The sequence below is a fragment of the Salmo salar genome, chromosome 21 (assembly GCF_965601325.2).
Source record: "Salmo salar chromosome 21, fSalSal1, whole genome shotgun sequence".
NCBI lineage: Eukaryota > Metazoa > Chordata > Actinopteri > Salmoniformes > Salmonidae > Salmo > Salmo salar.
In genome coordinates, this window is record NC_138311.1 from 43,031,114 (window position 1) to 43,052,365 (window position 21,252).

General features: G+C 40.6%; 4 protein-coding genes across 5 annotated transcripts; 1 reads left to right on the plus strand and 3 right to left on the minus strand.

The window, feature by feature from the left end:
* Positions 1-635: 635 nt before the first annotated feature.
* LOC106582333 (gamma-crystallin 1-like) lies at positions 636-2,148 on the minus strand. The gene is made up of 2 exons (XM_082966900.1): positions 2,041-2,148; positions 636-921 (listed from the first exon to the last, which is right to left on the minus strand). The coding sequence occupies exons 1-2, from the start codon at positions 2,146-2,148 to the stop codon at positions 649-651; spliced, it is 381 nt and encodes a 126-aa protein (XP_082823026.1). The 3' UTR covers positions 636-648.
* On the plus strand, positions 2,121-20,618 carry LOC106582329 (gamma-crystallin M3-like). 2 transcript variants are annotated; one of them, XM_082967189.1, is made up of 4 exons: positions 2,121-2,372; positions 14,371-14,609; positions 19,948-20,196; positions 20,293-20,618. In XM_082967189.1, the coding sequence occupies exons 2-4, from the start codon at positions 14,571-14,573 to the stop codon at positions 20,572-20,574; spliced, it is 570 nt and encodes a 189-aa protein (XP_082823315.1). In that variant the 5' UTR covers positions 2,121-2,372; positions 14,371-14,570; the 3' UTR covers positions 20,575-20,618. The 2 variants fall into 2 exon arrangements, with proteins under 2 accessions (XP_082823315.1, XP_014020786.1); XM_014165311.3 differs by lacking the exons at positions 2,121-2,372; positions 14,371-14,609 and adding an exon at positions 19,642-19,718.
* Positions 6,975-8,659, minus strand: LOC106582332 (gamma-crystallin M2). The gene is made up of 3 exons (XM_014165314.3): positions 8,476-8,659; positions 8,004-8,246; positions 6,975-7,388 (listed from the first exon to the last, which is right to left on the minus strand). Exons 1-3 carry the CDS (start codon positions 8,482-8,484, stop codon positions 7,113-7,115), a joined length of 528 nt encoding a protein of 175 aa, XP_014020789.1. The 5' UTR covers positions 8,485-8,659; the 3' UTR covers positions 6,975-7,112.
* LOC106582311 (gamma-crystallin M3-like) lies at positions 16,823-17,669 on the minus strand. The gene is made up of 3 exons (XM_014165266.3): positions 17,614-17,669; positions 17,246-17,494; positions 16,823-17,148 (listed from the first exon to the last, which is right to left on the minus strand). The coding sequence occupies exons 1-3, from the start codon at positions 17,626-17,628 to the stop codon at positions 16,867-16,869; spliced, it is 546 nt and encodes a 181-aa protein (XP_014020741.1). The 5' UTR covers positions 17,629-17,669; the 3' UTR covers positions 16,823-16,866.
* Positions 20,619-21,252: the final 634 nt, after the last annotated feature.

Here is a 21,252-nt window from a genome sequence, read left to right on the forward strand (position 1 = left end):
CAAAGAGAAGAGTGGAATGCTTTGCCAGTCTGATTCTGCAATAAGTCTTGATAGTCTGCGATAAATCTTGATAGTCTGCGATAAGCGTTGATAGTCTAACAAATATTGATAGTACTCAATAAATCTTGCTGGTCTGTAAAAAGTTTTGATGGCCTATGATGAGTCTTGACAGCCTGCAATAAGTCTTGATGGCCTGTGATCAGTCTTGATAGTGAGCAATAAGAATTGATAGTCTGTAATAAGTATTGATAGTCTGTAATAAGTTTTGATTATCTGCAAGGAGTTTCATAGTCTGCAATAAGTATTGTTAGTCTGACTGCAATAAGTCATGATAGTTGCAGCATCCAATCTTTGCATGATTTAAGTTAATTGAATTGACTCCTTTCTAACCCATTAAAGTAATTTATCTGAATGAAATATACCCCTTGATTTAGAAGAATTATCATTTTGCATCATAAGCGGATGATTTCTGTATTTTGAAAGTTGGATATCTTGAAAACGTTTTTGTGACTATGACAACAATGGACTACCGAAACGAATACCAAAGAAAGACCGAGGTTCATCTATCATTTGAACACAATATTTTAATTGTATTAATAAATGTGAAATAACACTTATGACTATTAACAGGCATGTAGTGAGGCAACTCTAAATGTTCTGAACACGGCGGATGGACCCCACGTTAGGGTGCATGGCGTTCCACTCGGTGAAGCAGCGGTACTCTGCCCTCTCCAGCAGGTGCTGGCGGCCGCGGTAGTTGGGGTGCTCGTAGAACACCCAGGCGCCGTCCATCACATTGCAGGAGTGCACCTCGCGGTGAGACCAGCGCTCGGGGAGGTTAGGCTTGTCTTCGCTGAACTCCATCATCTGACCGGCAAAGTCAGGACGCTTGTAGAGGCGGATCCTGAACATGCCAGAGGTCTAGAATACAAAGAGGGAACAGAGAGGGTATTTGTATTTATTATGGATCCCCATGCCAAAGCAGCAGCTACTCTTCCTTGGGTCCAGCAAAATGAAGGCAGTTTATACCATTTAACACATTCACAGATTTCACAACACACTGTGTGCCCTCAGGCCCCTACTCCACCATAACCACATATCTACAGTACTAAATGAATGTGTATGTATAGTGTGTGTGTGTGTGTGTGTGTGTGTGTGTGTGTGTGTGTGTGTGTGTGTGTGTGTGTGTGTGTGTGTGTGTGTGTGTGTGTGTGTGTGTGTGTGTGTGTGTGTGTGTGTGTGTGCCAATGTTTGTGTTGCTTCACAGTCTCCGCTGTTCCATACGGTGTTTTTTATGTTTTTTACATCTAATTTTACTGCTTGCGTCAGTTACTTGATGTGGAATAGAGTTCCATGCAGTCATGGCTTTATGTATATACCCATGCTCATAACTTTTTAACTGTTTTAAGGCATTGCATATCTGATTCCACACCTGTGCTGTTAGATTTCACATTTGGATATAGGTAGTTAGTAATCCACTAGGCTACAGTGTGGATCATAACGATACACCTACATATTAGTAGGTTTTCATAGGTTTTCTTCCAATACCTGGTTACTGATTTTGATTGAATGCAATACAGCATATTCAGGACATTTGGTTGTACAGTATGATTGATGAGATAGTGGGTAAAGCTATTGTGGGAAAATGCTACGTGGAGATATGCAAGGTTTGGTTCCACATGATGTGGCTACTGTGCGGTGGCAGTTATTTTTCACAGAATTTTATATGGGGAAGACACTTGACACTCTTTCTCCAAGAAGCATCCTCCAGAGCTCTAACATACAGCAACTGTGTTTTCTAGGTTTTGAGTTGTGTGAACTTAGCTTTGCTACAACATTGATCTTATCTACTATTTCTGTGTATTTCTCAGTCTCCTCATAAGCCTGCCGTTATGCTGCACAGGACACATGTTGTAACACGCAGGTTTGTGTGTGCCAACCTCTGTGTGCGCATGTGTGTGATTGAGAGAGGAAGGTTGAGAGAGAGGTAGGGAGAGATAAAAAAATAGAATTACATTCTCTATTGGCATTAACCCAAACCAACGCTGCCCGGCATGGCCCCAATCTTGAAGCCAAACCCTTGGCCTCCTGGGTGGGACTTAGATTGCGGATGATGCGGCAGGACCTGATGTTGTCATTGTAGCCCATCCAGCGCTGGTAGTCAGGGTACTCCCCCCTGGTCAGGATGTACTGAGAGCCCAGGTAGTTGGGCCTCTCCTACAGCACCCAGTACCCACTCTCCACCCGGATGGAGTTGCAGCGGCTTAAGTGGGAGCTCAGCTCAGGTCAATCGCTACTGCATTCAAAGTGGTGACCCTGGAAGTTTTTGTCCTCATAGAAGATGATCTGTGGATTGAGAAGAGGGGAAGTGGGTGAGTAGCCTAGAGAAACCAAACTGATCTTGCGATAGCTCACATTTTGTTTAACTTCAAGACTAACTAAACGTGAGCACAGTGGTCAGTCTGCTTGACCAGGCTAGTGGGTGAGAGTATGCAAGGTAAATTAGATGGTTGCACATTTTCTGAAACTTTCACAAAGTTCCCAGGATATTCAGAAATCCCAGTTGGAGGATTCCCAGTTGGAGGATTCCCAGTTGGAGGATTCCCAGTTGGAGGATTCCCTATCCGCTCATTCCTTCCTGATTCCGGGAATCCTCCAACCAGGATTTCTGAAAAACCAAGGAACATGGAAACGTTTCTGGAGTTTTGCAACCCTGTTAGGTAAGAATATGGAGGTGGTGTCAAAAGGAAAATTACAGTTAAATGACCTACCTTTCCGATGCGGTCCATGATTGGGGCTTATCTCTGACTTTTTTGATAACTGAATGTTTATACCCCCCTATCATATACAGCAGTATCACTACTGGTGTGGACCATATTTATATATGTGGGACATTGAAATGCAATGCCAGGGGAATCATTGTCATTTGAATAGCCTCAGCATTGTTATCGGCACAATAGCTGATGTGGCAAATGTTTTAAAAGTGCACCCACTTTATACAATGTTTGTCCGGTAATTGTATACCAGCTGACCTTTCGATCATACAACGCCCGATTCCAGGAAATGATTTATTGATGTAATTACATTGTTTTCTGGGCAGCTGGTAGTGCGATGGCCTCCATGAAGTTGGCTTCTGGCCACACGGCTCTGTCCTGTAAGCTTTAACATTTGCAATGGAACTGATAGGAGCATTTCCAACAGCCATCATGCCCCACCCTCCATCTTGGCTACTGTACAGCACACCACATTTACTGTAGAATGAGTCTACCAACATGGAGTTACTCATATAGAGTAGAAGGATTATAATCTTAGTCTTGGAATGCCCTTACAGTTCAATACACCGCAAGATTCCAACACATGGTAAAAGGTTTTCAGTGTAAACTTAAAACAACAAAAACAGATATACAGTATATAGAAAAGATAATAGACCAATATATTTTTTAATACGATCATCTTTGAGAACTTATAATTATAAAAACTAGACAGTCACAGAGAATTTTAAATTCCCAAAATGATCCATTCAGGAGTATTTTTTTCCATGGCATGGGGCCCACATTGATTTTGTTAGAATGTTTGAGTCACTCCGATAGCATAAGAACATGGCATAAGCTATGACAACATGTGTAGAATTGCAGGAAACTAGCTTTAAAATAGCTAAATGTTCTCTATGCGGCCAAGAGGAGGGCCTCTAAAACGTTGGGTTGGCGACCGCACTAATGGCCAAGCCCACTGCCACACCCCGCCATGCCCACCACCTACGCCCCATTTTGATCCAGAAAAAAACCCTGACAGTATCCCTTAATTTAGATAATCCTTTATATTTACATTGAAATTACTATTAAAACGTGAACAAATGTAACATTTAAGAAAACTTTACAGTTAGGCCAGTCGTACAGAGTCATAAAGGTAAAATCCTAATGAGGCCAAATATGATTCTCTATGCAGTTCATACAGTTCATGCTAATGCATTCTTTACTCAGTATGCCAACTGTTGGCATTCATGCTGTAGTTGATGAAACCATGAATTATGTTGTGTAGAGGTTAAAAGTGACATTAATTTCTGCAGTCTCCCTCTGCATTTTTTCATCCATATACTGTAGCTCTGTTTCAAACCAAAGCAACTGTATATAAAGTATTTAACTTGCAGAAAAGCCCACCAGCACAACACCAACACAGATTTCTAACAACTTTAGTAAGGCGATATAGTTCTATGATTCTGATTGTAGCTAGCTTTAGCTATTGGTTAAGTTATTCATTTTATTTGCACTGATTTACAAAATTGTTATAGACAGATCCAGGATCAACACAGCTTAATGACGATCCAGGATCAACACAGCTTAATGACGATCCAGGATCAACACAGCTTAATGACGATCCAGGATCAACACAGCTTAATGACGATCCAGGATCAACACAGCTTAATGACGATCCAGGATCAACACAGCTTAATGACGATCCAGGATCAACACAGCTTAATGACGATCCAGGATCAACACAGCTTAATGACGATCCAGGATCAACACAACTTAATGACGATCCAGGATCAACACAGCTTAATGACGATCCAGGATCAACACAGCTTAATTAAGATCCAGGAGTTAGATCAACATGAACTTGTTTCACAGTCAGAACATTGGAATATGATCCAATAAAGGATTATCTAAAGATGTGGAAGTACATGCACGCTGCGCCTTGGCTCATTTATGACAGGGAGTTTGAAGACAGTGACCGTGACAGAATTACCCACCACAAAAAGGCCAAGCAGCGTGCGCCTACTGGGAAGACGAGCTGGACCGGGGAGAATCAACCACGACGCAAGCACGAGAGGCAGCCCCCCCCCCAAAAAATAGGGGGGGGCACACGGGTTGGTTGGCGGAGCGAGGTTTCAGACCAGAGCCAACTCGCTGTAAAGAGCGTGTGACCGTGCAGGCACCATGCTTTGCGGTTACTCGTACTGTGTCTCTGGTACGCATCCACAGCCCGGTGCGCTCTGTGCCAGCTCCCCGCATTTGCCGTGCTAGAGTGGGCATTCAGCCAGGACGGATTGTGCCGGCTCAGCGCTCCTGATCTCCGGTGCGTCTCTTCAGCCCAGGATATCCTGCGTCGGCTCTGCGCACGAAGCCTCCAGTGTTGATCCATGGCACGAAGCCTGTAGTGATGATCCATGGCACAAAGCCTGTAGTGATGATCCATGGCCCGAAGCCTCCAGTGATGATCCATGGCCCGAAGCCTCCAGTGATGATCCATGGCACGAAGCCTCCAGTGATGATCCATGGCACGAAGCCTCCGGTGATGATCCATGGCACGAAGCCTCCGGTGATGATCCATGGCCCGAAGCCTCCAGTGATGATCCATGGCCCGAAGCCTCCAGTGATGATCCATGGCACGAAGCCTCCAGTGATGATCCATGGCACGAAGCCTCCGGTGATGATCCATGGCACGAAGCCTCCGGTGATGATCCATGGCACGAAGCCTCCGGTGATGATCCATGGCACGAAGCCTCCCGTGATGATCCATGGCCCGTAGCCTCCAGTGAGGAGCCAAGTTCCGGAGTCTCCAGAGACGGTCTGCAGTCCGGAGTCTCCGGCGACCGAGAGGAGATGCCCACCCGGACCCTCCCCTATAGGTTCAGGTTTGCAGCCTGAGTCCGCACCTTTGGGGGGGGGTACTGTCACGCCCTGACCTTAGAGAGCCTTTTTTATTCTCTATTTGGTTAGGTCAGGGTGTGACTTGGGTGGGCATATCTATGTTTCTATTTCTTTGTTGGCCTAGTATGGTTCCCAATCAAAGGCAGCTGTTTATCGTTGTCTCTGATTGGGGATCATACTTAGGCAGCCGTTTTCCCACCTGTGTTTGTGGGTAATTATTATTTTCTGTGAGTGTTTGTGTGCGCCACAGTTGCGTCACGTTTGATTTGACCTGTTTTTTGTGAAAGGTTTCACTTCCATTAAAGATGTGGAAGTACATGCACGCTGCGCCTTGGCTCATTTATGACAGGGAGTTTGAAGACAGTGACAGTCATGCACGAAGTAGATGTCCTAACCGACTTGCCAAAACTATAGTTTGTTAACAAGAAATTTGTGGAGTGGTTGAAAAACGAGTTTTAATAATTCCAACCTAAGTGTATGTAAACTTCCGACTTCAACTGTATAAAAATGCAGGTCAGGCCATTATTTTTGCAAATATCTTGACTACCATGGCTATGGCCCTATAGGATGACAAGGCCTCCATCCACAGGGCACGATTGGTCACTGAATGGTTTGATGAGCATGAAAATTATGTGAACAATATGCCATGGCCATCTCAGTCACCAGATCTCAACCCAAATTAACACTTATTGGAGATTCTAGAGATGCGCCTGAGACAGCATTTTTCACCACCATTAACAAAACACCAAATTATAGAATTTCTTGTGGAAAAAATTGTGTTGTATTCCTCCAACAGAGTTCCAGACACTTGTAGAATATATGCCAAGGTGCATTAAAGCTGTTTTTGTTCATGGTGGCCCAACACCCTATTAAGACACTTTATGTTGGTGTTTCCTTTATTTTGGCAGTTACTTGTACATTCCTTTGTTCAGAGACTTTCCTTCTTAATCCAATTCTTACTGAACTGTGTTGTGTGCTGATATGATATGGTATTCTAGGTCTTTGAGTGGCACAGTAACATTCTGATTCATTGTAATGTGTCTTGAATTTAAACATGCATCTTCTGTTATCATCCAACTTTTCATTATGACTTGTATTGTATGTTCATTTTTATTGTTAACCTTTACAGAATTGTGTAAATACTTATTTCCTTGGAGGGCAATAAACTGTTATATATTATTCTATTCTGTTATATTCTGTTCTACAGTTGATGAAATGCTAGCAAAGATTATTAAAGAAAACTGAGTAAGTAGATCTACTGGTGTTGACATACATGTGTGCCCTGTGTTGATACCCATGTCAAAGTAATGAAGACAGCAGCGTGTGTGCAGATTAGACACGGTTTTATTTGTTGGACTGCAACACTCTCACACAGAGGTGGGTGTCATAAGAACGGCAGAGAGGTTAATGGGAAAGGATGTAGTCGTAGGGCTCTAGAACTAAAACAATAGGGGTCTTAGGATTCTAAAACTCTGTGATCCTGCGGAAGGAGCCCACGACAGGGGAGGTGGCGCCCCAGTCTGTGAAGTTACGGTACTCTCCACGCTCCAGGAAGTACTGCTGCCCCCTGTAGTTGGGCAGCTCATAGAAGACCCAGGCACCGTCTATCACTACAGCAGAGTGGAATTCACAGAACTTGAAGGCTTTGTTGACCGATGGGCAGTCTTCGCTCCACTCTGCCATCTGGCCAGCTAAATCTGGCCTGTCATAGAACCTGATCTTGTAGGAATTTTCATAGACCTGCAAAATAAATACAACCAAAAATACATAAATGCCAGTATCCTTAATTATTAATATAAAAGTAATCACTTTAATTATTTAAATTGCCATTACTCTGTATGTTCTTAACAATATTAGGCCTTTGGAATGCCTCTTTAAATGGGTTTCTTGGCTGTTGTCCTGGTTTCCTTCAACAATTGATGTGCATGGGCCTGGACGTGAGGGAAACTGCTGCCAAAACATGAGCCTTTTATCTCTCCTTATTGTCTGTTGGCTTTTGACTGATCATTGCCTGGTTGGTGCACCCTGGGGCATTCCATTCACTGCCCTGCATCCAAATCTGGTCAGATACTTTTTAACATCCTAATTGCCAAAACCCAAATGTAATATAAATGACAAGTTTATGATGTCTCTCTGATATAAAATGTAGAACATTTAAGATCTGGGAAAGATCTGTCAAAAAGCAAAGAATGCTGGAAATATAGCAAATCAAGAAGCGCAGATTATCAACTTCTTGCCTCAAGTTGTCAGTATCTATCTACTGACACACGTCCGATCCATCAGTGCCATCTTCAAACTTAACGATGAAGTTAGTAGGCTTACAGTTTGTAGCCTACTATTGGTAGGAAGGCTTACATTTTTAATAGAGCGACAGGATCTGATGTTGTCGTTGAAGCCCATCCACTGCTGGTGGTCAGGGTACTCCCCAGGGGTCAGCACGTACTGGTAGCCTCCGTAGTTGGGGCGCTCGTACAGCACCCAGCAGCCGCTCTCCACCCTGATGGAGTTACAGCGGCTGAAGTAGGAGTGCAGGTCTGGGCAGTCGCTGTTGCACTCATAACTACGACCTTGGAAATTCTTATCCTCAAAGAATACGATCTGGAAGAGAGAGAGAGAGAGAAAGAGAAAAGCCTGGTAAGATACAAGCCATACGTTTCATACAGTATGTCTTCCAATCTGTGGCTGTCACGATTGCTTTTTTGGCGAAGCTGCAATACTGCAATACATACAATGCTGCTTGAAGTTACAGAAGTTACAAAAATCTAATGTCAACTTTTTTGTAAAGTTTTAAATGTATTCTTGTATATAATCCAAAGGCTCTTCTCACCTTTCCCATTTTTTTATTGTTATTGTTCACCTCCCACTCACCAGCAGCACTGCCGAGGTTTATATCCAAATCCAGAATGTGCTGACAATGGTAAAGCCTTTGTTAACTAAATTAGCCTGATTTGCATATCATCAAAATGGTTAGTTCAAGTTTGATTTCCCTTTGTCCCAATGTAATGGCTCTGTATCAAAGAATTGCCAGAACTGTGACGTGAAAGTTATAAAGGCCAAGTCTCCCAACCTATCCCCTAAATGCGTTATATGGATTGCTTTCAATCAGTCTGCTATCAAGGAACCTTTATTGGTTTCTATTGGCGTCTAGTATTGTGTGATCTATAAACGTTTTTTGGGGGGTGGCGATTTCATTTTGTCTTGAGCATGATGTTCAGGAACTGTCTTGTTTTGCAACTGTCTGGTCTCATCGTCTGGAGTTGTAGAACTGTCTGGTCTCATCGTCTGGAGTTGTAGAACTGTCTGGTCTCATCGTCTGGAGTTGTAGAACTGTCTCGTCTCATCGTCTGGAGTTGTAGAACTGTCTGGTCTCATTGTCTGGAGTTGTAGAACTGTCTCGTCTCATTGTCTGGAGTTGTAGAACTGTCTCGTCTCATCGTCTGAAGTTGTAGAACTGTCTGGTCTCATCGTCTGGAGTTGTAGAACTGTCTCGTCTCATCGTCTGGAGTTGTAGAACTGTCTCGTCTCATTGTCTGAAGTTGTAGAACTGTCTCGTCTCATTGTTGAATTCGCCAGGTAGCCTAGTGGTTAGACTGTTGGGCTAGTAACCGAAAAGTTGCAAGATCGAACCCACGTGCTGACAAGGTAAAAATCTGATGTTCTGCCCCTGAACAAGGCAGTTAACCCACTGTTCCTAGGCCGTCATTGAAAATAAGAATTTGTTCTTAACTGACTTGCCTAATTAAATAAAGGTAAATATATATATATATATATGGTATGGTAACAGACACAGCATCTCAAGGGGAAAATGAAATCAGATGGCCCAAAAGCATCAGGCAAGCAGTTATTTAAATAATTCTATGATGGAACAAGGCAAGAATGTCTCAGAGAAAGATAGCCTAACTAATACAGAGGTACACACACATTTCACACGCTCAAACCAATCAGGGATCTTCGGGATGAGAAGACAATATTGAATTTACTTGAAAATTCTGTTGTAATCTCAGGTCAAGGTCCGAATTGCTCCTTCATTAACAAAGGAAAACTGTCCCTGTTCAATAATCTATGGTTGATATTTGATCTTTGTCCACTGAGATTGAGACTAAATCAATCTCAAGGCGATATCAAAGGATTAATGAAACGGAAGTTAGGCAGCAATGCTTTAGCCCAAAGTTCTATGTGTGCTACAGAGGTCGTCCAGGAGGGAGTCCCCTGTGGGGACCGGGACAGTTTCTGAAGGACATGAATAATGTCCTTCACAGTATTTTATCATTTTCCAGGGCTAGTTCCTTTGTTATTAAATGGTGGCCATTTGACGGTTGTCAGTAATCTGATTTTGAAAAGGTGGAAGATGAGGAAGAATGGTTCCCTCTGAACTGGGTGTCTTCCTGGATGAGGCGAAGCCATGGAAGAAGAATGGAGATCTTCCTCCCCCATGAAGAGGTGTCTCCTTATTTGAAGGTTGTTTGTCCTTCTCCATCTTGGTGTCAACTGTAGATTGGGAGAAGGAGGTGTCTTTCCTAGTCAGTGGCACGGCATGAAGTCGCTACAGCTCTAACGACTGAACTTTCATCCCAATAGTAGTTATCGAGTCATCATTTAGTAGGAATTGATGTGTTCCTTTTGTGACTTCCGCTGTGCTCTTAATTTACAGTAGATACAGAGGAATGAGCATGCCAATTGATTGTTAACAAAACTGCCTGAAATGATTGATGACACAACATGAACTCCGAACCAAAGCAAGGATATTTTCTCAGGTTGCAAGTGTGACCACTATGACTTAATTTCTTCAATCTTTCAATGAATGTCTCACTCGGATTGTGAAATAGTATTGACATATTTCAAGAATGACAAAGGAACTCCTCTGTGAGCTCTGTGCAGTGTAGAGAGTTCCTGGATGACTATATAGGGACTTTGTGACTCCGTTCTATAACAAAACGATGTGAAAAATGTGATTTGATATATTAACTCTGAATCTAAGGCTGTATTACTCCATTGAGTATTTCTAAACAAACAATGTATAGCTTCAACATGTTTAAAACTGTCATGCCGATCTCATGGACTGTCACTTTTAGTTATACTGTAGATCTGTCATTCTCATTGAAAGCAAGTCTAAGAAGCGGTAGATCTGTTCTATGTGCACTATTTCTGTGCTTCCCTTTTCCTTTCTGGGTCTTTTACTTTCAGCTTTGTATATCTGCTTCAAACCGCTAAAAATACAATATTTTTGGTTTATGCAAAATATATTTCAAAACGGTTAGATGGTACGATGATCCTCTACACTATACTTGCTTGTTTTGTTACATAAACTGAAATTAAGTGAACTACTAGAATTTCAGCAACCAGGAAATGGCGGAGCGATTTATGCATAGAGCACCTTTGATTTCTTGAACCACTGTTGGCATTTTGAAGCATGCCCTTGATTAAAGCCACAAACATTGGCTTTGTATGGGGGATAGGGCTGGGGAAATGTAACCACAGAGCTATGGATGCCAGGTTTGACTGTCCATGAGATTGAAATGATAGCTTTGAATGTTTACAAATACTCACATGACAACACAAACATAAACAGTGGAGTAAAACAAACTTATATTTTTCATTATTATTGTGGAAAGACATTTGCACTATGTCAGTTCCCACATATTTAGGTCACTTATTGTGGGAAATTGGACTGACGTTTGTATTTTATAGACAAGTCTCTCTTGAGAAAGAGAGCAACAGATTCAGTATAATATTGGCAGTTCAATGTTTAAACTCACTTTCCTGAAATGTGCTGATTATTATCATAATAAAAACCAGCATTTTGTGTTTTTGTATGGCACTCCTAAACGGTAGACTAATACACGGTAAACTCCTAAATGGTAGACTCCTAAATGGTATACTCCTAAACAGTAGACTAATACACGGTAAACTCCTAAACGGTAGACTCCTAAACGGTATACTCCTAAACGATAGACTCCTAAATGGTATACTCCTAAACGGTATACTCCTAAACGGTATACTCCTAAACGATAGACACCTAAACGGTATACTCCTAAACGGTAGACTCCTAAACGGTATACTCCTAAGCGGTAGACTCCTAAACGGAATGCTCCTAAACGGTATACTCCTAAACGGTAGACTCCTAAACGGTATACTCCTAAACGATAGACTCCTAAATGGTATACTCCTAAACGGTAGACTCCTAAACGGTATACTCCTAAGCGGTAGACTCCTAAACGGAATGCTCCTAAACGGTATACTCCTAAACGGTAGACTCCTAAACGGTATACTCCTAAACGATAGACTCCTAAACGGTATACTCCTAAACGGTAGACTAATAAACGGTAGACTAATAAATGGTAGACTCCTAAACGATAGACTAATAAACGGTAGACTAATAAACGGTAGACTCCTAAACGATAGACTAATAAACGGTAGACTAATAAACGGTAGACTCCAGTAGACTAATAAATGGTAGACTAATAAACGGTAGACTAATAAATGGTAGACTAATAAATGGTAGACTAATAAATGGTAGACTAATAAATGGTAGACTAATAAATGGTAGACTCCTAAACGGTAGACTAATAAACGGTAGACTAATAAACGGTAGACTAATAAACGGTAGACTAATAAATGGTACACTAATAAACGGTAGACTAATAAACGGTAGACTAATAAATGGTAGACTAATAAACGGTAGACTAATAAACGGTAGACTAATAAACGGTAGACTAATAAACGGTAGACTAATAAACGGTAGACTAATAAACGGTAGACTCCTAAACGGTAGACTCCTAAACGGTAGACTAATAAACGGTAGACTAATAAACGGTAGACTAATAAACGGTAGACTAATAAACGGTAGACTAATAAACGGTAGACTAATAAACGGTAGACTAATAAACGGTAGACTAATAAACGGTAGACTCCTAAACGGTAGACTCCTAAACGGTAGACTAATAAATGGTAGACTAATAAATGGTAGACTAATAAATGGTAGACTAATAAACGGTAGACTAATAAACGGTAGACTAATAAACGGTAGACTAATAAATGGTAGACTAATAAACGGTAGACTAATAAACGGTAGACTAATAAACGGTAGACTAATAAACGGTAGACTAATAAATGGTAGACTAATAAACGGTAGACTAATAAACGGTAGACTAATAAACGGTAGACTAATAAACGGTAGACTAATAAACGGTAGACTAATAAACGGTAGACTAATAAATGGTAGACTAATAAATGGTAGACTAATAAACGGTAGACTAATAAATGGTAGACTAATAAATGGTAGACTAATAAATGGTAGACTAATAAACGGTAGACTAATAAACGGTAGACTAATAAATGGTAGACTAATAAATGGTAGACTAATAAATGGTAGACTAATAAACGGTAGACTAATAAACGGTAGACTAATAAACGGTAGACTAATAAACGGTAGACTAATAAACGGTAGACTAATAAACGGTAGACTAATAAACGGTAGACTAATAAATGGTAGACTAATAAATGGTAGACTAATAAACGGTAGACTAATAAATGGTAGACTAATAAATGGTAGACTAATAAACGGTAGACTAATAAACGGTAGACTAATAAACGGTAGACTAATAAATGGTAGACTAATAAATGGTAGACTAATAAATGTTAGACTAATAAACGGTAGACTAATAAATGGTAGACTAATAAATGGTAGACTAATAAATGGTAGACTAATAAACGGTAGACTAATAAATGGTAGACTAATAAATGGTAGACTAATAAACGGTAGACTAATAAACGGTAGACTCCTAAACGGTAGACTAATAAACGGTAGACTAATAAATGGTAGACTAATAAATGGTAGACTAATAAACGGTAGACTAATAAACGGTAGACTAATAAACGGTAGACTAATAAATGGTAGACTAATAAATGGTAGACTAATAAATGGTAGACTCCTAAACGGTAGACTAATAAACGGTAGACTCCTAAACGGTAGACTAATAAACGGTAGACTAATAAACGGTAGACTAATAAATGGTAGACTAATAAATGGTAGACTAATAAATGGTAGACTCCTAAACGGTAGACTAATAAACGGTAGACTCCTAAACGGTAGACTAATAAACGGTAGACTCTTCAAAATTAGATTCCTAAGCGATAGACTCCTAAATGGTAGACTCCTAAAAGGTTTACTCCTAAACGGTAAGAAATGGACTCTGTTCTCTACATTCCTGCTTCCTCCGTGTGTCTTCAGCTGGTCCTCAGTGCCATGGGCACTCCTTTCTGGTAAGTCACGACAGTACAAAAAAAAGAATGACGATTGCAGACCTGCTTATTCATCAGGTTCCAGAAAATGTGAATAACAAAACCCCATTGCTGTCTGTATAAAAAACCCCTGGCAGCTCCAGGTCATTGGACAGAATCCCACAAACAACATCAAACATGGGCAAGGTATGTACAGATCAGCCAAATGTGGGTCAACCTGTCAGTCCTCTAACGCAGCACAGTCATATTCATCTGGGATTCAGCTAATGGAAAAGAACAGCAGACAGCTTGAAATGGGATCAAGATAAACAAAGATGGATAATTAGATCATTACATATAGTAGGGTGACTGTGTCTTTTCAGGCATGATGAAAGCAACGGCTTAGTGTCACTCATCCTGTGTATTAGTAACAAAACTTCACAGAACTTCAGCAAACAACTTGAGAAAGTGAATTGAACATTTGATGTGTGGTCTCTTTCAGATAATTGCTACGAGGACAGGAACTTCCGGGGCCGCTCTTATGAGACCAGCCAGGACTGCCCTGACATGTCCTCCTACATGTCCCACTGCCAGTCCTGCAGGGTGGAGAGCGGCTGCTTCATGGCGTACGAGCGCCCCAACTTCATGGGAAACCAGTTCTTCCTGAGGAGGGGAGAGAACTCAGACTACATGCATATGTGAATGAGTGACTCTGTCCTCTCCTGCCGTATGATCCCTCAGGTAGGAGAAAGTCTCAGTGATCCATATAACTCGATACAATATCTCTGGGGATATTTTATCATCGGTGTATTTCTGCTTAAACCAGCTTGATTTGATTTTCTTTATTAGGTTCCCCATTAGCCGACGCCAATGACGACAGCTAATCTTACTGGGGTCCGACATATAGCGAAAAATACATTACAGACCAAAAACTTTACAATTGTCATACTGTAACTGTAATTTCCTATGTATATTGGTTTGGCTTGCTTGTGTTGTTTTATAAACTAATGTTATTTTCTTCTGGGAAATCCCGATCTCCAAATGTCTCTAATTCATGTTACAATGGATGCTGTAAGGAGCTGTTGATGTCTACACAGATTCAGTTGAATGTGACGGAACATTTCAAATCAACGCAATGTGGTATTAATAATATGAAAAGTTTTATAATACACAAGTCTTATTTCATCTAGGTTCCAAAAGAGATTTATCAGCCATGACAAACTTAATTTTCCCTACACTTTAGCAGAGGCTCTTACCAAGAGCAACTCGGTTCAAGTGCCTTGCCCAGGGGCACATTGGCAGATTTTTCACCTAGTCGGTGCTAGGATACAAAACCAGTGACTTTCCGGTTACTGGCCCAACGCTCTTAACCGCTAGGCTACCTGGCATACTTTAATTGGAATTACAGCTGTAAAGGAGTGGTGATTATGAGCATGATTTATTTTGCACAACAGCGCAGAGGATCCTTCAGGATGAGAATCTACGAGAGGGAGAACTTCGGAGGTCAGATGCACGAGATGATGGAGGATTGTGAGTCCATCCAGGAGCGTTACCGCATGGCCAACTGCGAGGCTGCCCAGGTCATGGAGGGATACTGGCTGATGTACGAGCAGCCCCACTTCAGAGGCAGGATGATTTACATGAGGCCCGGAGAGTACAGAAACCTCAGGGAGATGGGAAGAAGCAGAATGAGATATAGTTATGTGAGACGCATCATGGAATCCTGTTAAATCTTTTAATTTGTAGCCCTTTTCAATTGTGAAACACGTAGTGATAATGCAATAAAATACCATCTAAGAACATTTTTGTATCTGCCCACCTTTATTGTAAATGATTGTGGTTTTTGTTGTATATTCTGATTTATTTAGAATTGAATGACTGACTTTGGTTGTTCCTCTCAAAATACAACCTAAAATGATTTGTCCACTTGGCTGTAGTTGATTCCCCAAGACAAACCTTGGGGATTTAGTTCCCTTACTGAGATACTTCATCGATATGTTTTGGCAGCATTATATTTTTCAAGTCGATTTATTGATTTAAAAAAATGGGGGTTGCTTCAGCTGTGCTATAATCAAACATCACATTTTAAGTGAAATATAACATAATAATGTGACTTATCAATAACATTTAAATACCATTTCAATCACGTTCAGATTATGTATCACTGTTTGAATAAGCATTGGATTAAAACAAAATTACCAAATAGCATGAAAAGTGATGAAATACTATTTCAAATACAGTTGTATTACTTATGGATAAATTAGATTTTCTGACAGCACAGCTCTTTAGAGGAGAAAAAATACAAATGCAAATGTTGTAGCTACTATAAAATAGGTGTACATATATTTGTTTTTTTGTTTTGATTTTTACTCAGATCATTGGACTATGCACTTAATTAGCCTTCAAGAAAAAAATGGAAATATGTTTAGTTTTCAAGGCTAAGCTTACATAGAACAATAAGGGTCCAAAAACTAAACCTTGCGGAACACCGAAAGTTGAATTTGGTGTTCTGCAAGGTTCAGTGCTAGGAACTTTACTATTCTCTCTCTCCATATATGCCATCCTGTTGAAATAATAACCAATAAACATTGAATGCTATTTCATTGCTATGCAGATGAAAGACAAATCTACTTGTCAATACAATCAGATGATACAATAAAGACATAAAGGATTTTCAGCACAAGCTACAGCCAGTGATTTGATTGTGCCTTTAGGTATACAGTTTTATATTTTATTATTAATATGTTCTCTCTTTGTTTATGAGGCCCTCTGCAATGCTATATATTTGATAGCAATGGTGCTTGGCCCTCTTAATTGATGCTTTTAGGTATTTTCTCATTTTCACAGATATAATAAATGTTGTATACCATGTCATGTCATATCTTATACAATGTAAGTGATATTTCAAAATGAAGAGGATGTATGTGGTGATCAAGTAAGACAAATACTGTACATAGTGTTTTTGCACATTTATTTGAACAATTGACAATCAGATGATTTAGCATATGTCGGTGATACGCCTCATGCTCATGAACCTCATGCCCTTGGCCCCCATGCCCATATCCTTGAAGCTCCTGTACTCTCCAGGCCTCATGTACATCATCCTGCCTCTGAAGTGGGGCTGCTCAAACATCAGCCAGTGGCCATCCATAACCTGGGCAGACTGGCAGTCAGACATGCGGTAACGATCCTGGATGGAGTCACAGTCATCCATCAGCTCCATGCTCTGACCTCCAAAGTTCTCCTTCTCGTAGATCTTCATTTTATAGGATCCTCTGTGCTGTTGGTGGAGAATTTTTTTTAAATTAATTCCAAAGTATGACAGTTTTAGAAGCCTACTTTGTAATTTAAAGGAAGAAATGCTATTTCTTCCATACCATGGGGATCATACGGCTGGACCTGATGCAGTCGCTCTGGCTCATGCCCATCAGGCGCTGGTTGTCGGGGTATTCTCCTCTTCTGACCAGCATCTGGTGTCCCATGAAGTTGGGGCGCTCGTAGACCATAAAGCAGCCGCTCTCAACCCTGCAGGAGTTGCACCTGCTCAGGTAGGAGGACATGTCAGGGCAGTCCTGGCTGGTCTCATAGGAACGACCCTGGAAGTTCTTGTCCTCGTAAAAGATGATCTGCAGAAAAGGTTTTAGAATGCTATACAACACCTACTCAGAATTAAGGTGCAGTAGACACACATCAAAAGCAGTCATTTAGTTAGAATGATATGAACATTAGTTTAAATGCCACCTACCCTGCCCATGGTCATGGTGGCTGTTGGTTGTTTAAACTTGACTGTAAATGCTTGTGCCACCCTTGCCCTTTTATACTTTGTTAGATGCCCACAGCATATGTAACCACATTGTGTTCAATTCCTGAGTCATCACCATGTAATCTACTGTAAACTAAAGCAGGTTCAATATGATTGGTTTTAGTAGTGTTTGCATAATATTTGAAAGAGTTAGTATACTGTAGTAAATGAAACATGTAAATGACTTACCTATGGCGTTGATGATCATGGAACATGAACTATGATTCCTAACTCTAAACAACATCACCTAGAAGTAGAGATGGAGGTTGGCACACTGCCTACTGTGCCAACTAAGCAAAGCAAAAAGCCGCTTCACTGGGACACTGAGTATTGGTCTGCCCTCAGGCCTAGGACTAAAGTACAATAATCCCTAGTCTAAGCTAAATCACTTGGAGTCAACAGTAATGTGTTGAATGCAAGCATTATGGACTATAAAAAAAAACATTCAGTTCAAGAGACAGAGTTATTGTATTTCCTCGAAAACCATCAACATAAGCAGGGTTGGGAAGACTTTGGGAACGGATTTAATGAAGATTGCTTGGTATCCCATCCTCCCCTAGTGCCATTATTGGCACCAAAGGAATCACAAATATTTCCATTTTATTCTATTTTGTGTTGTGCCTTTCTGACTTATTTTAAGCAAAATGCAATAAAGTTCCTGAGGTTTGATATGACTATTTTTATACAATATTATTGAAAAACATGACAATTGGATGAAAATTACAACAAAGTAGGTCTAAGAAAAAAAATATATATAAAATAAAAAATGTAAAAATAAAACAAAGTAGGTCGATACCAACAGTGATGTAGTGGTAAAAAATATGTGGTTGAACTCTGATTGCCGGTCACGGTGAAAAAGGTAACACTCCCTATACTTTCAATGGATTTTTCTGCAAACGGTGGGTAAACAGTTGGGCAAAATGTGTTTACTTGCGTTTACCCTGCACTACACCACTGGATACCAACCTTAACCAAAGTTAGTGACTTAAAGGGGCAATCTGCAGCTGCTACATCCATTTTTGTACTTACAAATAAATGATACATACTCAATGACGCTTGAAGAATATAACTTAGAAATGCCCTATGAGCTTAGTTGTCTTACCCCATCAGAACCAAAAACATAAGGTTGTTTTACTCCAATGTTTGTAAACAATGTGAATGTAAACAAACACTGTATAGCTTCAAAACATGTTAAAACGATAATGTTGATATCATGGATGTTCCGTTCTTGCATCCATAGCTCTGTCTATGATTTTGAGTGGTTACATTTCTCCAGCCCAATGCCTCAGATTTGAATCTTTGTTTTCATTTCAGCAATGTTCTACTTGCGATGTGCTAGACGGCTTGCTCAAGATTGTAGTAAAAAAAAATTGACTGGGGCTGATTTGCTTGATCCCTCCTTGCTGCAGCTTTCTGCTCCTCTGATCGCAGCATCTTTAACACCTATTTAACCTTAAAAGTATTTCTGGTACCATCCCCAGGGTCTGGAAGGTGGCCCATATACTTCCCCTTCACTCCCCCTTGAAGAATGTGTTTGTTTCATATGATTGTGTTTTGCTTTTCGTGTTTTGTGTTTGCTTTTCATGTATTGATGTGCATATAGATATGTATAGTGTAATTGATGTGTATATAGATATGTATAATGTAATTTATGTGTATATAGATATATATAGCGTGATTGATGTATATAGAAGTGTTGGGCAGGTCGTCACTGTAAATAAGAATTTGTTCTTAATTGACTAACCTGTATAAATAAAGGTAAAAACAAAAAAAGCCAGAACAGTCGATGCATTCGCTGCCCCCATGCACCTGTTCCCCATAGCAGCGGGTTTCAGTTGGCACTGCCCCAGATGCATACAATCTGGAATAATAACCATTTACAGACTGATTTAACAAACTTTACAGCACGCTATGCTGTGTTGCTGAGTTAGGCATTAAAAACAATGGACCATAGATCATTTAGCAATCAAGTTGAGTATAAAAGTGACAGCGGAGGATGAGTGAGCAAAGTGGCAGTGTTGTCAGTGATAGAAGAAATCATGGGCAAGGTAGGATAACTATATCTGTTGTGGACTTCCATGGGTTGGTCAAAGTCTACGCTGACACAAACAATTCAATACGTTATTAAGTAAAAATCATGTAAATTCTAAAATACAGAAATGTGAGTGAACTCACCTAGATGGAGTTCACATTTATGTATGTGATCATATTTGACTGGTGACATAGCTCATTGAAGATGTGTATTTTAATAACTTTATAAAAACCATATCTTCCTAGATCATCTTTTACGAGGACAAGAACTTCCAGGGTAGTTCCTATGAGACCAGCCAGGACTGCCCTGAGCTGACCTCCCACCTGAGCAGGTGCAACTCCTGCAGGGTTGAGAGCGGCTGCTTTATGGTCTACGAGCGCCCCAACTTCATGGGACACCAGATGCTGGTCAGAAGAGGAGAATACCCCGACAACCAGCGCCTGATGGGCATGAGCCAGAGCGACTGCATCAGGTCCAGCCGTATGATCCCCATGGTAAGAAGAGCTAATGTTTCATGGTTCAATTCAGTGTGTTGTTTATTTCATTTACCACACATGGATAAGCAATTCCAATCAAATTCCCCAAAACAGCACAAAGGAAACTACAGGATGAGGATCTACGAGAGGGAGAACTTCGGAGGTCAGATGCACGAGATGATGGACGACTGTGACTCCATCCAGGAGCGTTACCGTATGTCCGACTGCCAGTCCTGCAACGTGATGGACGGCCACTGGCTGATGTACGAGCAGCCGCACTTCAGAGGCAGAATGATCTACCTGAGACCTGGAGAATACAGGAGCCTGAGAGATATGGGCTTGGGCCCCATGGACATGAGAATCGGCTCCATCAGACGTATCACGGACTCCTGTTAAACCCCCATCAAACTCCACCTAATCATAATAAATATATGCTTTTATCTGTTGTAAGACTTTTGCTCTTTTACTCCCTTCACAACAAGTGTTCAGTATTGTACTTATCAAATAATGTAGACTTCATGTAGCAGCCTTAATTCAACAGATACTGCATTAAGACTTCACTTTCAACCAGATCTCGCATACTTGAGATGTACAATTCATATTTAAAAAACATTTAAAAAAGGATTGTACTCTAGGTTTGAGAGATGTTCTGGTTAGGGTTCCATCCGGAGAATAAATCCCTTTTTCTACCAGGTAACCCGGTATTTCCCGGCAAAACCGGAAATATAATTCTAAAGCTTTATAAATCATTATAAAGCATTATAAATCATATAAATGTCTAGATATGATTAGAGCTTTAATCAGCATGAACATTCAAATCTGATGCTACCTGACCCTGACGTGCCATATATTAAATACATGTTATGAGCCCTACTTTAACAACATTTAATGAGCCCAAGCCCAAAGAAGCCCAAATGATTGTGCCGTTATCCAATACATATGTGATATAGGCACATTACGCACAACAGAAAAACATAAAAGCCAATAGATGTAGCAAGCTATATATGATCTCTTGGGTAAATAAATTAAACAAGCTTCAGTAGGCTAAACCTTTTGAGTGTCAGCTGTATTACT

Excerpts from the sequence above, each read along its gene's own strand:
- LOC106582333 (XM_082966900.1), bottom strand. The coding sequence starts at position 2,148 with ATGGGCTACAATGACAACATCAGGTCCTGCCGCATCATCCGCAATCTA. Across the intron at positions 922-2,040 it reads GGCCATGCCGGGCAGCGTTG|ACCTCTGGCATGTTCAGGAT; the intron begins GTTTGGGTTAAT and ends TTTGTATTCTAG.
- LOC106582332 (XM_014165314.3), bottom strand. Across the intron at positions 7,389-8,003 it reads CCTGTCGCTCTATTAAAAAT|GTCTATGAAAATTCCTACAA; the intron begins GTAAGCCTTCCT and ends TTTATTTTGCAG.
- LOC106582329 (XM_082967189.1), top strand. The coding sequence starts at position 14,571 with ATGAGTGACTCTGTCCTCTCCTGCCGTATGATCCCTCAG. Across the intron at positions 14,610-19,947 it reads CCTGCCGTATGATCCCTCAG|ATCATCTTTTACGAGGACAA; the intron begins GTAGGAGAAAGT and ends ATATCTTCCTAG. Across the intron at positions 20,197-20,292 it reads CCAGCCGTATGATCCCCATG|CACAAAGGAAACTACAGGAT; the intron begins GTAAGAAGAGCT and ends TCCCCAAAACAG.
- LOC106582311 (XM_014165266.3), bottom strand. Across the intron at positions 17,149-17,245 it reads CCAGCCGTATGATCCCCATG|CACAGAGGATCCTATAAAAT; the intron begins GTATGGAAGAAA and ends CTCCACCAACAG.